Consider the following 15,686-nt stretch of genomic DNA (forward strand, 5'->3'; position numbering starts at 1 on the left):
GAAGGCATAATAATCATGCCTGAGGGTCATCACACAAGACACAAGAGGGTCTGTGTCTGTGGAGAGAATTAGCCTTGAAATTCAGTCCCCTTGATGGCATGCTGGAGTGAAGCTTCATTTCAGTGAAGCTTCCCTCCCACTAGGTCTCGTATTTATTAAAGGAGCCTTTATAAAGTAGTTTGCTTGAGTTGCTCTTTTCAAGCCTTTAGATTCTCTTGAAGACCAAATGAACTTGTGAGTATTAAGCATTAAATAAAATATGCTTTACTTTCAGGAGCAAGTTGCTACCTGCGTTTTGCAGTGCTGTTTGAAGACAATAAGAGAGGGTAAGGGTTGGACTAATAAACCTTTGTTTCATTTAGGCAAGTTTGCCCTCCATTCAGGGGGAATTGAAGCAATTAGCAGAAGATGCCAGGAAGATGCCAGATTCACCTGATGCAGAATCTGTCTTTTTGGGGACAGAGAAGGAAACTTCAGACACAGAACGTGATGAAAAATACCCTCTGCTCATGCCAAAGGGACTAGTACTGACCTTAAAGCCCCTCGCCAATCGATTCTCTAGGAGAACATGGAGAAGGCAAAGGTCTTCAGCTCTGAAACCTGTTCTCATTCGACCAAGTCCTTGTCTGCAGCCCAATTCCAACACTCTGAACATCCAGAAAACTGTGAAGTTATCCCAGTCAGAAGCTCCTCCCAGCAAAGTTATGGTTCAAATTCCTCGGTTAATCCAGCCAGCTACAGTCATGCAGCCTGTGCCAGGAGTGCAACCTTTGAATGTTCCAGCAGTGGTAGGAAGTGGGGATGGCTTGGAATTTCAGAATATGCTCTCCACTTCACATTCTGATTCCAGGCAATCTTTTTCAGCTGTTGTACCACAAGCAGTAGTGTCCTCAAGTCCTGTAACTCTTCAGCCAAAACTGATGTTGCCAGCTTTGGCTGGACCAAAGCTCCGCAAACCTGGTGTTCGCAAGGTATACCAAAAGAAAAAAGGGACAAAATCTGCCCCGTTGATAAAGACTTCACCTTTGTTTCAGCCATCTCCTGTCATCCTTACTGTACCTGCTACCACAGTGAAAGTGGTTAATATAGGCAATGGTTGCAATATGATTCAGCCCATAAATGCAACAGTTGGTAGAGGCACTCAGGCTATTCCAGTTACAACCTTATTGGTAAATCCATCCACTTTCCCATGTCCATTAAATCAGCCTTTAGTGACTTCTTCAATTCCTTCATTGATAGTCTCTCCTAACCCTGTTGGTCTTTCTACATCATCTGTTGTTGAAAATGAAGAACAAGTGAATCTGGCTCCTTCGTGCCCTGCTGTAAATAACAAAAATGCCTATCCTATAGTTGAACCCAAGGTTGAACGCCAAGAGTTGTACGTTTCGTGCTCAGCTGTCTCCCCGAAGAAGGAACGCAGTACATTTCCTGCCACTTCAAATAATGGTAGCCAGGAAAAGGTAAATAAGAGTGACTGCTGTAGCTGGACAGTGGTAGCGACAGAGGAGGAAAACGCCTCAGAGCCATTATCTGTGGACCTTTCTTCTCATTTAGAAGATTCAGATGAAGCAGTGAAAATTGAACGTGAAGATTCAAATGATGCTATCAAGGAAGTAAATCCAAAACAGAAGAGGGATCTTTTATGTGCTGAAGTGAAGGAGGAGTTCATGCTGGACCTTGGCCAGGAGCTGAACGTGGAGGCTGCATATGCATGTCCAAATGAGCTGAAAGAAATAAAAAAAGAGTGTACATCATGCGAAGAGAAGGGAGAAGAGGAAAGACAGGATTTGCAGTCCCCTCCGTGTGACGAACAGCAGATAGATGCAGGCATTGTTCCTGGACCACAAGTAAGCAGCGAGTCTCCTAAGAATCATTCATACACAACAGATATTGAAGCAGAATTTAGTAGTCCACTAGGAAAACCAGAGGATTCATCCAGTATGGATGGCCAGTCTGTTGGGACACCAGCTGGCCCTGAAGCTGGAGGAGAGAAAGAAGGACAAGAGGAAGAGGAGGAAGAAGACTTTGACGATTTTACCCAAGATGAGGATGAAGAGATGTCATCAGCCTCAGAAGAATCTATTCTCTCTGTGCCAGAACTTCAGGTAAAAACAAACACAATTTCTTAAATATATGTTTATATGTATTTATATATACCACAGTTTGATTCAAATGGAAAACTAAAATATTAGCTATATATTTGTGTATTGTATTATATAATTTTAAAACACTAATGCTTGTGCTGTTCTACAGAGAAATTGGACATCACATGTTTCTGGGGAGACTTTTAAGTCCAAGCTAGGGAATATCTTGCAAATATCCAGGCTTAAATTGTGCTAAGTTATAAGAACTTCCTCAATTCAGGCTGTTCTTTAATAAAAAGTAATTTAACTGAAAATGACTTGCTGAAATATGGTTCCAGCAAGCCTTCAAGACCTAAGAAGCCTATTAAGGGATTCTGGCTAACTTAAGACTTTTCTAAATGGCAAACAGATGTTCTGGTTCTCAGAATTCTGTCACTTCACTAGAGATCTAATTGGTCAGATGTTGATCTGTGAAATTAGCTGTTAAGATTATGATGGAGTGAGCTAGTTGTTGAATGGCATTAAAACCAAAACTAAAACACATGGGGGTTTTGTTGCTTTCTAAGGAGACGATGGAAAAACTCACTTGGCTTGCAACAGAGAGACGTTTAAGCCAGGAAGGAGATTCTGAAGAGGAGAATTCTCAGGAAGAGAACTCGGAGGAGGAAGAGGAGGAGGAAGGGGAAGGAGTAGAGAGTTCACAGAAAGATGATGAAATATCTGGAGATATATCTGAGGAACCCAAATCTGCCTTCATGTTGATGAAGACAGCCCCACAGGTAGAAGCCAACAGAATGCTACCAGGTAAGTTCTGTGTGTTTCTTTTGACTTGGGGCATGGGGGAAATGGAACTAATACCAGAATCAAAACTATGCAGAAATTGCATTCAGGTTTGATTTCATTTAGCATGTCTGAGCTTAGTGGTGCTTTCCATCTAGAAATAGAATTTTGCAACAAAATCACAGTTCTGTAAAAATGCTTCTTGGCATAGTAGCCCTAGTGGGTGTGAATCGAATTGAGTATCTTTACTTCATTGTAATGCATTTACACTTCAAAAATGTGGACAGATGAAATTTTTGTTTGCATCAACTTAACACCCAACATCAATATAAGAACAAGATTAAATACTCAGAACTCTCGCATCTTCACTAAATTTGAAATTTGCATTACAGGGTCATCACTAATGTGTTAGAGAACAATAAATGGAGCAAAAATAGCATCTTAATAGAATGTAGGTGATGTTAGATGAATTTGAGCAGTAAATGTTTGGGAGAACGTGGACTACAGCATAGTAGATCAGTAGATGCCTAAGCTAAAAGTGCAAAAATCTCAGTGTAGCAACTCTGAATATACTATTTCATTCCTTACCGTCTGATAACACAGTTAGCTAACTGTTCTGTTAACTATATTCATGTCAGTAACTTATTACTACTGTTAGAATAACTTGCAGGTGTTGTATCCAGTTCTGAGGTTCATATCTGTTTGGTATCTGTATCATAGTCACCCATTAGGGTGAATCCCATTTAGGATCAAAAACGGATTTGCTGCAGTGTCCACAGACTCTTTCATCAGCTACTAAAATAAGAAACAGCCATTTTAGAATTCGTAAGTCGGCCTGACCAATTAAAAAAAAAGTATCTTATTCCTACGTTATAAGAGTGAACTTATTGCCAGCTCTGAAAACCTGATTTTCTATTGCAATATAAGTCTAGAAAAATAGTTCTCTGTCAGCCCAGAGAAGGTGTGAAACAACATGGGCAACCCACATTGTGCTTCTTCACAGGAGAGAACATGAAAGCCCCTGGGAAGAGCAGGAACTCCCACAGAACCAGAAATAAGAGGGGACGGACTCGTGCTAGCAAAGATACCTCTAAACTGCTCCTTTTGTATGATGAAGACATCCTGGAGAGAGATCCCCTGCGGGAACAGAAAGATCTGGCATTTGCACAAGCCTATCTAACCAGGGTGAGCCAGAACAGCATGTAGCCCAGAAACAGGAACTTCAGGCAGCTTGTCTTTTAACACAGTTTAAGCTTGAGCCACATAACTACCACTTCTAACAGGGCCTTTTTTAATTTCAGAATTTGATCGTCTTGGATTCAATTCTCCTCTCTCTTATGAGCAATCTGCATTTATCTCTTAAAGAAGCAATTTTGTTGGTGCAACAAAATTGAAAGCACTGTATAAGTGCTGAGTAGCAGGAGATTAAAAAGATTACTAAATTAACTTGTTTTATGTAGTCCTATGAAGGTCTGTTGCTCTTTACAGGTGCGTGAAGCCTTGCAGAATATTCCCGGAAAGTATGAAGACTTCCTTCGCGTCATCTATGAGTTTGAGATTAGCACTGATAAACGAACAGCTGTAGATCTCTATTCCACTTTACAGAAACTGTTGCATGAGTGGCCACAGTTGCTCACGGATTTTGCTGCCTTTCTTTTACCAGAACAAGCTTTGGAATGTGGACTGGTAAGTAGAAGGAAAGAAACAGACCAACAGACCAAGCAGAAAAATGTAAATGCTGTGAGAGTGGAAGAACAAGGAGTTCTTCCTAGGGCAAGGAGAAACAGGTGGTAAGTCATTTGCTTACCTCCCTGTTTTATTACTTAGAATTGAAAATTCTAGTGTCTGTCTTAAGACACATACTGAATATGGCTGTGGAGATTCAGTGTTTCTCAATTGCATCCTAGAACCCAACAGCAGAGAGACAACATGCAAATACAGCAAGTGGAATGCTTTCCTTGTCACAGAAAGCAGCCTTCCACTTTGTAAGATGGAGATTTTCACTTGTTACATTCCTCCTGGATTTTCCTATCTTGTTGAAGCAACACTTTATAGATCACATAGGTATTAATTGCACAAAGTATTATTTCTTGTCTGTTTCCTCCACCTCTTCCTAGTTTTGCAGTGGCTGTCACTACAAATGGAAAACAAATAGCGGAAGTGGAATTTTATAGCTTAAGTCAACTAGAGATGCTTGGAAATATATTCTTGGACATGAGAGATGAATCTTTTTCTTTTGGTCAGTTTGAAGAGCAACAAGCATTTGAAAAAAGCCGGAAGTTCCTTAGGCAGCTGGAGATCTGTTTTGCTGAAAATCCTGCCCACCATCAAAAGATCATCAAAGTTCTGCAGAGTTGTGCAGACTGCCTCCCCCAGGAGATTGCAGAGGTAATCCAGCATCCAAGTATCCCCTCTCTCTGAAAAAGCCCCAAGAGTACAATTACTTAGCCTGCTTCATTGTTCCCTTGTGCTGCTCTTTGAGACCACAAGAGCGTAACAAGCTTGATCTCCCCCGTGGGGTCTGATAGATCATTGAGGCTCTCTCTTCATCAGGCTTTACAGTTAACTAGCCTTTGTGCATCTCATCTCTCTTCTACTTTCACCTTGCTTTTATCACCTTGCAGATGAAATTTTAGCCTTTGCCTAGAATTTTGAAGGGATATTTCTTTGCTAAATAGATAGCTGGAAATGGAATGTTCTCAGAACAGCTATGAGGTGGTATCAATGCAAGCATGTACTTTCATGTAGGAGTTCTAATAAGCCTTGATGTTCCATTTGCCTTGAGAAATCCTCCCAAGGAAAATGAGACAACATGAAACGAAACACTGATTTTTCTCTGGATTTCTCTCTTTCAGCTAAAGACCCAAATGTGGCAGCTGTTGAAAGGACATGACCACTTGCAGGATGAGTTCTCCATTTTCTTCGATCACTTGCGCCCCTCAGCCAGCCGCATGGGAGACTTTGAGGAGATCAACTGGACAGAAGAGAAGGAGTATGAGGTGGAGCAATCTTTTCCTGAACCAGGAAAGATAAGAGATGCTAGAAACACTTGAAGGATTTGTAGTGAGGCTGCATTTCTAGAGTGAGGAAGGTAGCAGAGTGGGATAGCTGCAGGTGGGCTGGTGCAGATGTTTCATATTCTTAAACCATTTATGTTTGTTCTGACAAGACTGAACTTGCGCTGCACTAGAACTGAACTTGAATATTCAGAAATTTGTGGAGGAAATGAAGTTGCCTCCTTGAAGCACTATCATGATAGAGCAGTTTGTTTGTTTTCTTTTAGTTTGATGGGTTTGAAGAAGTGTCTTTACCAGATGTAGAAGAGGAGGATGAACCACCTAAGATGCATGCAGCCTCAAAAAATAAGAAAAGGAAAGAGATTGGAGGCCAGAACAATGACAAGGTGGGCCTGGCATACCTCACTAGTCCACATGCGAGGGCTCTAAGCAAATGCATGTCTGCGAGGATAAATGTATCTGTACAGAGAGACATGAGAACAGTCTAAAAGGATTTGAAGAAAGGGATTAAAAAGTTTCTGTTGTGCTTTTCTTGTTAACAGCATAATTGCTTTAGTTCTCTCTGGGTGTTCACAGAATGCTACTCTGCCTTTCCTGGCTTCCTCTGGGATTAACCTTCCTCTGACTGTCATCTTTGTGTACAACGCAAATTTGTCATCTAGAGTATGTCTGTTTCCAGGAGGTCGAGTGGGTAGATGGAATGAAGGAATGTTTGTGTCCCTGCCATGAAGGGAGTAGCGATCTCAGGCTCAAGAAAAGCAAAAGGAGGACCTGCGGCCATTGTAGTAGTAAGGTTAGTTGATAGGCCAAGTCACTGGACTTGGTGAGTGGAAAGAATAGTCATGCCAGGAAGCCCCACTGTTTGTTGTGATGATCTGTTCAGCCTTGGACCTCCTGTCTCCAAAAAATAATGTGCTGGGGAAGAAAATGAATCAAAAGACAACCAATACACTGGCAATAGTGTCTCCCTCTTCCAAGCTCTGACTACTGCTCTACCTGGCCTTCCCCGTCTATCTCCCTTTCACTTTCTACTTTCCCTCCTTGCTCTGCTAAACAGTATTAATTTTGATGTTCCTTTAAGATTTTTTTTTTTTTTGGGTGGAAGATACTTGTGTGGCCAGTGTGTGAAAAGAACTGTGCATGTTTATAATAATTTTAAAAATCATTTTCCTAAACACAAATAAGTTGCCAAATTGAAGCATTAGTTAGCATCAAGGAATACTTCTGAGGCAAAGGCTGAGGTGTTAGGTTTGGGCAGATACACCTCATCTGTAATCATATGCCTATATATTGATTTGCAGGTGTGTGATAGCAAATTTTATAAAAGTAAAGATTCTCAAGAACTGACTGTTAGCCTCGTTCAACAAGAGTCAAGTCTGCAGCCTGAAGGGAAGAATTATGGAATATCCAGGGATCCTGTAGAAGAGAGCTTGGAGAGTAGAGATGAGGGAGAAGATATCCAGAGCAGAACAAAAACTGCGTCTAGGAAAGTGGACCCTCTGGTTTCAGGTCTGTGAAAGTCTCCTGTATGTGTCAGTCATCTCCAGACTGGTTCATACAAATGAAATCAAGCATAGGACTTCCTAATGCAAATTCATTGTAATAATGACAAATTATAATAATCTTTTTTCTTTCTTTCATGTTTTTTTCCTCCACTCTAGATTCTTTTAAGCATGCAAATATCCAGAGCATTGCCCTCAAAGAGTTCTGCTGACCAGAAAATACTCTGCCTTTTGTAGAACGATTGAGATACATTTAAGCTTGTTGCCAGCATATTAATCAAAATCACCATTGCTCTAATATTCCTTTAAATAATCCCCTTCATGCTACTTGTTTCTCCTTTGACTGAGTATAGAAAAGGGGAAATGTGATTACTGCACGACAAATGCTCTGAAAGGGATCCCTTCCTTCTTTCAGTAATTGTGTTCTCAGTCAAGGTTAGCTGGAGAAAATGCAAGGCTTGCCTGAAGAGGTTTAAAATTAATGCATTTTAATGTTTATAGTTTATAGTGTTTTCATAAATGGGATACCAAAAGCTGCAGTGTGTGTTTCACTTGAGAATGTTGTCCTGGGCAATCCACTTAAGCTTTTTTGTGTGGTCATCACTTCTCCACTCAGCAGTTCGTTGTGGCAACACACAACGATAAAGAAAATGCACTACAAAATGCCTTATTTGAAGCACAGGATGGGTAAATTGCAGCTAGATTTACAATGCTGCTCCCAGACTGTGCTCTGATTTACAGCATTATATCCTAGAATGCGAACACCTTTTAAAGAAGTTTTCTTTACTAACAGCCATTTTAAACTTGTTTGGGTTTCTTATCAGGATGTCACATAGAAAGAAAGATTGTCTCCTGCAGACTTGCATCTTCTGAAAAAGCTGCATTGCCAGATAACCAAGTTCGAGAAGGAGGTGCCAGTGCTGTTGTGAATACTGCAAAGGATAGTTGTTCTTACATCGCTGGCCCTGGATGGACAGATCTACGAAAAGCTGCTCTAAAACTACCTCAAGAAACCAAAGACAGCTCTTGCACTGTAGGAAGTGACAGTGAGGGACTAAACCAGCAACATCAAGGAAATGCAAATACTTCCCTTGGGCTGGGTGGAGATCTGCTGTCTTATTCTGCTACAGTAAAAGGTTTAACAGGGCCTAACTTGTCGTCTGGAAGTAGTTTATATCGGACTGAAGAGCTTCATTCAGGTGCATCAGATGAGCTTGCTGTCTTTGGTCACACTTCAGATTTAGGCATGAAAGAATTTGAGAGGTCACCTTTGCCTTTGGAAGGAAAGTCTGAAGCAAAGCAGGGTTGGATTACACCAGGTAGAAAACTGACACCAGGTAAGAGCTGCTGCTCACAGTTCCCTGATAATCACAACATCCTTTTGGAAGCAGATGGTATGGACTGCACCAGAGGCTCTCCTGAGAGCAGATTAAAGTCAAATACAAATGAGTACTTCGAGGTACATGAGCATTCTGAGGAGCTGGAATACAGAGTGCTCGATGCCTCCTTGGGGCAAAGGGAAGAGGAGCAGCAACAGCAGCGAGTCACAGAAGCAACAGTATGTGCTAAGAATAGCAAAGTCAGCTCTACCGGGGAGAAAGTTGTCCTCTGGACCAGGTATGTGTACCTCCACTGCATCTTACCTCCGTAGTGCATTAAAGGCTTCATCTTTGGTAATAAAGAGTATCCTTTACTTCCATCTTGTTTTTCATTTTCTGATGTCTTCTGCCTCTTTCCTTGAATAGTCTTGCCTTGTTTCCTCTAAACAAAGTCCATCACAGCAGCCATCTTGTTCTTTGAGAAACACTGTACTGCTTGTGGCAGTATAATTGTTGTAATACTTCAGGCTGGGGAGGAAACACCTTTTTCTTTTCTACAAAAAGGTTTCAAAAGAAGAAAAACGAAGAAAAAAGCAGACTAACTGCAGTTCTGCTTAGAGCTACCTCTTTAGGAGTAGAAGTAGAGGAAAAAGCCAGCTGGGCTTGTTCTATGACAAAGTTACCTTTTCTCTGAAACAGACCTGTGAGGCTGGTGGTAGTTTTCTCTGATGCTTTAATAACCATTCTGTTGCTTGCAGGGAGGCTGATAGAGTCATTCTTACTACCTGTCAGGAGAAAGGAGCCCATCTGGAAACCTTCCATGCCATCTCACAGAAACTGGGCAACAAAACTGCTAATGAGGTAAGGGGCTAGTGTGGAAAAGGCTGCATATACTGAAGTGAATGGGAGGGTGGATATGAAGGTCTTGCAGAGATTTGCTACCATATTATCTGTCAAAAACTTGTCATGTCTAATCCTTACAGAAGCTATTTGTTGTACCTTCTACAGCATCCTATGGCAACAAGTTTGAAAATCTCAGTGCGTAAGGAAAAATGATTTGGCGTGGTGTTTTTTTCCCTTCTTCTAATTTACTACTTAATAACAGTCGTCAGACTTCAATTATCCGCACAAGAGCTAATCACTCCCCATTCTCAAATTTTATCCTTGTTATCCAGTCAAGGACTAGTTTATTTGTTCAGATGCTGTACAATATCCATTCTCATCTATCCCATTCTCTTAAATTTTTTAGTTGGGTAACCAACACTATAGACCAAGGATGCTTCATTTTTTTTTTTCTGTTCCCCTTTCTTAAGAGTATGTAACTATCTACCTTTCCAGTGTATTTTGACAAGATAACACTGTCTGGTTCTTTCTACAGCACGTGGCATTATTCTTTCATTATTCCTGTGTCATTCATAATTTGTTAGCAATAGCTTCTCTTATTTTCCCTTCTAGGTGTCTAGAAGGCCTTGTAACATTGCTATCTTTACGGCCATTTTGATTAATCCAACTTTGGTGTCAGTTATTAGCATTCCGTTTGCTTGGTGGCGGTGGTTGTTGCTGTGTCTCATTTAACTGGAACTGTTTCCTTATTTCCTAAGTGGTCTTTAGCAACCTTTCCCCCGGCAAGTGTGTAGGCTTTGTTGCATTAAGTGTCTGTGCCAGTCACTTTACCCACGCATGAGGATTTTGTTTGGAACACTATGGGTACTTCCCCTGCAAGGCTAACAACCTGATTTGTTCTGGTGGAACCAGAAAATATAAGGGCCTTGTTCCTTTTTCTGCTGTTGATAGTCTAGCCTTGTGTTTGGTACCAGAATTGTTTCAGTGACTGCTACTTGGGTCTTCAGCCTTCTACTTCTATACAGGAAAGCATGAGATTTGTCTGTTAACCTTCTCTGCGTCATTGTCTAGATGTCTTTCAGAACCGCCAGTCTTTGCCAGCAAGTCGGTAGAATATGACTGTTCTTCCAAAGAGAACAAAACAAAACAACGGTTCCTGCATTTCTTTTTCCCTTTATGATTGAGGCTTAGAGAAATCACTGTGCTTTTACATTAAGTAACTTCTTACTGTGAGAATTCCCTTTTGTGACACCTTTTAGGCTACTAGTCATTTCTGATTTCCTCTGTTCTTCAGGTATCCCACAGGTTCAAAGAACTGATGAAGCTCTTTCATACGTCTTGTGATGGAAGCTCTGAAGATGAGGAAGATGCAACTAGTACTAGTAATACAGACCAGTTGTCAGATAAAGATCTTCTGTTTTCTGAAGACGAACCAGATGACTAATTTTTTTTTTTTCTGGCCTGATAAGCTGCTTACTACATCAGGAGAGCTGTTTGCCAGTTTGGTGCTACCCAGGTGCTGTGGTTAATGGAAAAAAATCTTTGAACAGATACCTAATACGCCTTTTGTTTTGGTTCACTTTCCTGATACGCTTGTTAAAAGCTACAGTTCTAAATCTGTCTTGAACTAAAGGAATGAAGAAAGTTGTGAGGGTTAACATGCTTTAGAACCTATATGGGTAATTCTAAAAATTGAGTTACAAAAGTGATACTTATGGATATTGACCTCAGTGCATGGTAAAGAGCTTGACCAGCAACCTTTTGCAGCACATGCAATAGAGAACATGTAAATATTGTACAGTAAGATGTCTGTTTTCCATGTGGAGCAAATACCTGAGGGTTTTGTTTTGTAAATTTCTCCCTTATGTTGATTGTATGTGGGAAAGTTACAACCTGAAAACTGTATTGATTGTGCAGTCTTATTCCAGCACTGTAAAGCAAGTTCAGTTTGTTGCAACTAGTGCTTTTTTTCACTTTGCAGAGACAAACGAAGATCTTTAAGGAGAAACTTTCCTCCTTTGTAACAAAGCCACAAGTAGCTGGACAACACGAGCCAGTATCTTTAGTAGGATTTTACTGAAATGAAAGGAAAGTAGCAACTGGGCCAATGTTTAAAACCCTTCCCTTTATTTCAAAAGTGATCTTAACCTTACTCCTTCCACTATTTCCAGTGATAAAGATGAGTTAGTCTGAATCAGTTTCATCTTCAGATTCATCTGCTTCAAAATTTGTTTTATAGCACTGTGCTAGAGTTCTTAGTTCATGTAGGGCCTCCTGAAAGTCATCATGTTCAACTCCAGTGGAGAAGAAGCTAGCCCATCGCCGTGTATCCAGCTTCTGTAGCTCCTTGTATAAACTGCACAGGACTGTGTGCAGAACAGGTGAGGACTGCAGTGCAGTTCCTACAGGAATGCTTTCAACAGCTGCAGGAAAAACCATCTTTGTTGAAATATACAAGTTGAAATTTGTTCCCCTACTCTACGATCTTCTTTTCTTGGTAAGTAGCTGCTTCGCTGTAACTCAGTGTAGCAGAAAAGTTGCTGGACGCTAATCTTTTTTTGCCCCATTAATTCACACAGTATTAAAAAAAACAGGAAAAAAGTCCTTTGCTAGACCTTGCTGCCCCACTTGATAGTTTTCTTTTGCAAAGTTAAGAGGCATACATTACCTGTTGAGGAATAACTGAGAGGTTTGTCCAAAAGGAAGCCTTCTCTGGTGAGAAGAGAGGAAAAAAACTGGGGGTACGGAGGTAAGGTACGGCATGGCTGCTCAAGCACATGAGATATGCTATAAAAAAGAAATTGAATAAAGTTATCTAAAATTCATTACCTTCTGTAGCTTCTAGCTAGTGTTCCTTTTTCTAAAGTTGCAAAACAGAGATTATTACCAACCTGAAGGTCCCAGGAGACAAAGTATGTAAGTAATGCTGCAGAATCTGCTCCAGTGTCTCACCAGCCTGGAGTGCAGAAGCAGGCTGCTCTGCTGGACAGTTGCTACAAAGAGAACCATGAACTGGATGAGCAGGAAGAGGGGGCCTAAATAAAGATGCTGGTAACTCAGCGGTTTGGTAGCTGTTTTAACTACAAAGCTAGAAGCATGTATGTGGTTTTTTTTTTTTTCTCTCTTCTTTTTTTAAAAATGCTCAATTGTCAGTCTTTAATGCAAGGATAATGCCTGGACTTCAAAGAATGAGTCTCGTAAGAAATCATTACTAGCCGGAGGGCTAGAACACTGAAGGGAAAAGTGTAGTTCAAATGCTGATTACCTGTTATGACTTTCTTTGCAAATTCCTCTTAGCACAACAGACTGAGCGAAACAGTGGCTGACCTTTTGCTCTCTGTATGAAGACAGAAGTTTCCAGGGCATGTCTTGCTTGTGGGTGCATAAAGTATCTAGGAGCGAGTGGCCATGTATGATAGGAAAGGGTACAGCAGCCAATGCAGCCACAACCTAAGAGTCAGAGAGGGGTTGACAATCATGGTCCATAACACACCCCTCACTCTCATGATACAGTCCTCTGTCCTACAAAGATGACACAGATAGTGCTAAACGTGTGTGAAACAGAACTGTAACACTAGCTCTTCCTTTTAGTAGCAGTTCAAGTAGGGTAGAAAAGATTAAAGTTGCTATTCTCTAAGCCCTTACCTTTCGCCCGGAGAAGTTAAGTGTTTCAGCAAAGCGTGTCATTGAGCACTGCGAGGTACGGAGTCGATAAGGAACAGTAAGAGTATCAAGTACTGCTGCCAGGATTGCACTGCTGTGGTAGTTAAGTGACGCCTACAGAGGAGACAAGTGAAAATGTTACAGAACAAAAGCTAATTCATCAAATTAGATATGACCTACATAAAAACACAACTTACAGTATACTGAACATTTTTTTTTTAAGGTTGTAGCTGATTAAGAAAAGAACAAGTCTGATCTCAGTAGGTTCAAATTCATTAAACAGACAGTCATAGCTGCAGGGAACACTTTTTAGAAAGTGATAAATCTCAGAAAATAAAAAGATAGAAGGTATATGTTGCTTCTAGATATACTGATACGTAGTACATACATCATAATTTATATAGGGAAATGTAATGGGAGGTCCTGGTTTGATTCCTAGACTCCCACTGAGTGACAATGGGCAAAATAGTGAGCTCTGACTGGAGAGATGGACGATTCCTAGGGCTGTGTTCATCAGTCTGTAAAAATCCTTTTGAGACTCCTGGGGGGAGAAAAAAAAAATCCAGCTATTAAAAGCTGAGATGCAAACACGAACTAGCCTAGTTTAGAAGAGGCAGGAAAGTTTCATGAGTTCTTGTTTTCCCTCTGTATACTTACTCCTGTTTTATGACTGACTGGTGTCAACCCCCAGGTCAAGATTCCCTTTCCAGAGTATTCATCATGGAGCAGTTCTGTCACCTTGGCGCCAACTCCAGAAAATCCATTGTGTAGGTCACACAGGACTTGAAATCCCTGCATAAAATGGACAGCATCTGAATTTCTGCTTAGTCTAAAACAGGAGCTTTCTCAAAAGAAAAAATAACATCAACTATCAAACCTGCAAATAATCACACTCCTCCACAAAAAAGTGCAACCGATCTTCCAACTCCTCTAGACATACAGGATCCTGCAGCAGACTTTCACCTTGCCCAAAAGCTTCTAGACAACCAGACTCCCTAATAAAATGGAAAAGTTACTCTTCTCTCCCTCCCTCCCTCTCTCTCCTTTTTTTTTTTTTTTTTTTTTTTTTTTTTTAAAAAAAGGCAAAGTTAAGAACATGGTTAGGATGACCCATTTGGCTTTTGAACCAAATGTGTATTGCCCGTTAGCAGGCCTACCCATCATGGTTGTACTGCTGTATCACAAAGATGCTCTTGGGATGCAAGTGCACGTTGAGGTAATCGGACCAAACCTGCGTGCTGCCACCTGAGTAAATTTCTTGGTAAGCAGTCAGCCGTGAAAGGTGAGGAAGTGCATCTAGAAAGAGCATTAATGAGAAGCAAGATACTTTCAACACTGAACAGCCCCTTGAATTGAAAAAAAAAAAAAAAAAAAAAAAAAAAAACTTCCCTGGAGTTATCTGATGCAGCAGCCTCATCTATTTGCTACTACTACCTGCCTTTCTTCTAGCAAAAAGTTATCTCATCCCATCACTTTCCTTCTCCTCTTCTACCCTAGTACTTGTTCACAGACAATTGTCTGCTGTCAGGAGGCTGCTCTAGTTTGTTGAATTCTTCAGTCCTCAGCAAATAAACCAAACCCATCAGGCCAGTCAGTACAACCTGAGGAATGTACAGGAACCACGCACCTCTCACAGCAGCACTTGAGGTGCCCTCTCCCACCGAGGAAGCGTCGCCCTATAGCAAAGAAAGAGTGCTGGGGTGCTGGTTATGGGATGCTTTTTGCCTAATAATCACTCCTGGGTGGGTGCGTGGGTGCAATGTTACAGCAGACATGAGGTGCCCCAACAGCTGTATAGCACAGGCAATAGAGCTCTGCCTGGGCCTCGCCCTGCCCGGCGCAGCCCCGTGCTCACCCTCCGCTGCTTGCCGTCCCGCACCGCGCCGGCCTCGTAGGTGGCCACGTCCCCGCGCCTGCAACACAAATGGGCGGCGGCTGCCAGCGGCCTTGGGGCGCCGCCGCGCCGCCCGCGCCGCCACTCACCAGGCCGCAGCCGTCGCGTCAGGGCCTGCACTGCGCCGCCAGCCGGGCCTCAGCGCGCCCAGGCCGCCTGCAAGACAGCGCGTCAGTGGCCACTGTCCCCCTGCCCGTCCGCCCGCCCCCGCCGCCAGCTACCTTTGAGCTCCAGCGCGACGAGGCGCGGCGCGGGGGACTCCCCCCCGGCCGCCTCCCGCAGCAGCACGGCGCCGCGCAGCTCGGCATCTCCGTCGGCGTCCTGCGGGCGGGGAGCGCATCAGCCAGCATAGCCCGGCCCGGCCCGGCCCCGGCCCCGGCTCCGGCCCCCGCCGCTCACCTGCAGCCCCCACCAGTGGGCGCCCACGCAGCCCGCGTAGTGCCCCAGCTGCAACGTCACCGCCGCGCGCGCCATGCCACCCGTGCCGCCGCGCCGGCACCCAACGCGCATGCTCCCATTGGCTATAAAACCGGAAGCGCGAAGAGAAGCGCAAGTCGCGCGCCGTGGCGTCGCCACCAGAAGAA

The 15,686-nt window shown here is 42.5% G+C and overlaps 2 protein-coding genes across 10 annotated transcripts in view; one reads left to right on the top strand and one right to left on the bottom strand.

Annotated features, from left to right (window-relative positions):
- The window catches only part of LOC134152563 (GON-4-like protein), a 30,231-nt gene extending 17,627 nt beyond the window's left edge, over positions 1 to 12,604 (top strand). For 5 of the 7 annotated variants that reach the window (XM_062598038.1, XM_062598040.1, XM_062598043.1 and 2 more), the window contains 12 exons: positions 363 to 2,105; positions 2,651 to 2,888; positions 3,868 to 4,049; positions 4,353 to 4,550; positions 5,109 to 5,252; positions 5,720 to 5,863; positions 6,148 to 6,267; positions 6,561 to 6,674; positions 7,183 to 7,390; positions 8,208 to 9,000; positions 9,461 to 9,563; positions 10,840 to 12,604. In XM_062598038.1, the coding sequence (XP_062454022.1) occupies positions 363 to 2,105; positions 2,651 to 2,888; positions 3,868 to 4,049; positions 4,353 to 4,550; positions 5,109 to 5,252; positions 5,720 to 5,863; positions 6,148 to 6,267; positions 6,561 to 6,674; positions 7,183 to 7,390; positions 8,208 to 9,000; positions 9,461 to 9,563; positions 10,840 to 10,989 (4,137 nt within the window). In that variant the 3' untranslated portion in view covers positions 10,990 to 12,604. The remainder of the gene's footprint in view (positions 1 to 362; positions 2,106 to 2,650; positions 2,889 to 3,867; positions 4,050 to 4,352; positions 4,551 to 5,108; positions 5,253 to 5,719; positions 5,864 to 6,147; positions 6,268 to 6,560; positions 6,675 to 7,182; positions 7,391 to 8,207; positions 9,001 to 9,460; positions 9,564 to 10,839) is intronic. The other 2 variants (XM_062598041.1, XM_062598042.1) reach the window with 2 other exon arrangements.
- Positions 1,644 to 15,655, bottom strand: MSTO1 (misato mitochondrial distribution and morphology regulator 1). Of its 3 annotated transcripts, none has more exons than XR_009961037.1 (16): positions 15,502 to 15,655; positions 15,324 to 15,423; positions 15,192 to 15,258; positions 15,064 to 15,121; positions 14,836 to 14,884; positions 14,366 to 14,504; positions 14,086 to 14,203; positions 13,866 to 14,000; positions 13,597 to 13,749; positions 13,191 to 13,322; positions 12,811 to 12,995; positions 12,437 to 12,538; positions 12,214 to 12,332; positions 9,404 to 9,487; positions 9,027 to 9,256; positions 1,644 to 1,724 (listed from the first exon to the last, which is right to left on the bottom strand). XR_009961037.1 is itself a non-coding variant. In XM_062598049.1 (14 exons), the coding sequence occupies exons 1-14, from the start codon at positions 15,610 to 15,612 to the stop codon at positions 11,730 to 11,732; spliced, it is 1,707 nt and encodes a 568-aa protein (XP_062454033.1). In that variant the 5' UTR covers positions 15,613 to 15,650; the 3' UTR covers positions 11,651 to 11,729. The 3 variants fall into 3 exon arrangements, 1 of the variants encoding a protein (XP_062454033.1); XR_009961036.1 differs by having other exon boundaries at positions 9,386 to 9,487; XM_062598049.1 differs by lacking the exons at positions 1,644 to 1,724; positions 9,027 to 9,256; positions 9,404 to 9,487 and adding an exon at positions 11,651 to 11,968 and having other exon boundaries at positions 15,502 to 15,650.
- Positions 15,656 to 15,686: the final 31 nt, after the last annotated feature.

The sequence above is a fragment of the Rhea pennata genome, chromosome 31 (genome assembly GCF_028389875.1).
Source record: "Rhea pennata isolate bPtePen1 chromosome 31, bPtePen1.pri, whole genome shotgun sequence".
NCBI lineage: Eukaryota > Metazoa > Chordata > Aves > Rheiformes > Rheidae > Rhea > Rhea pennata.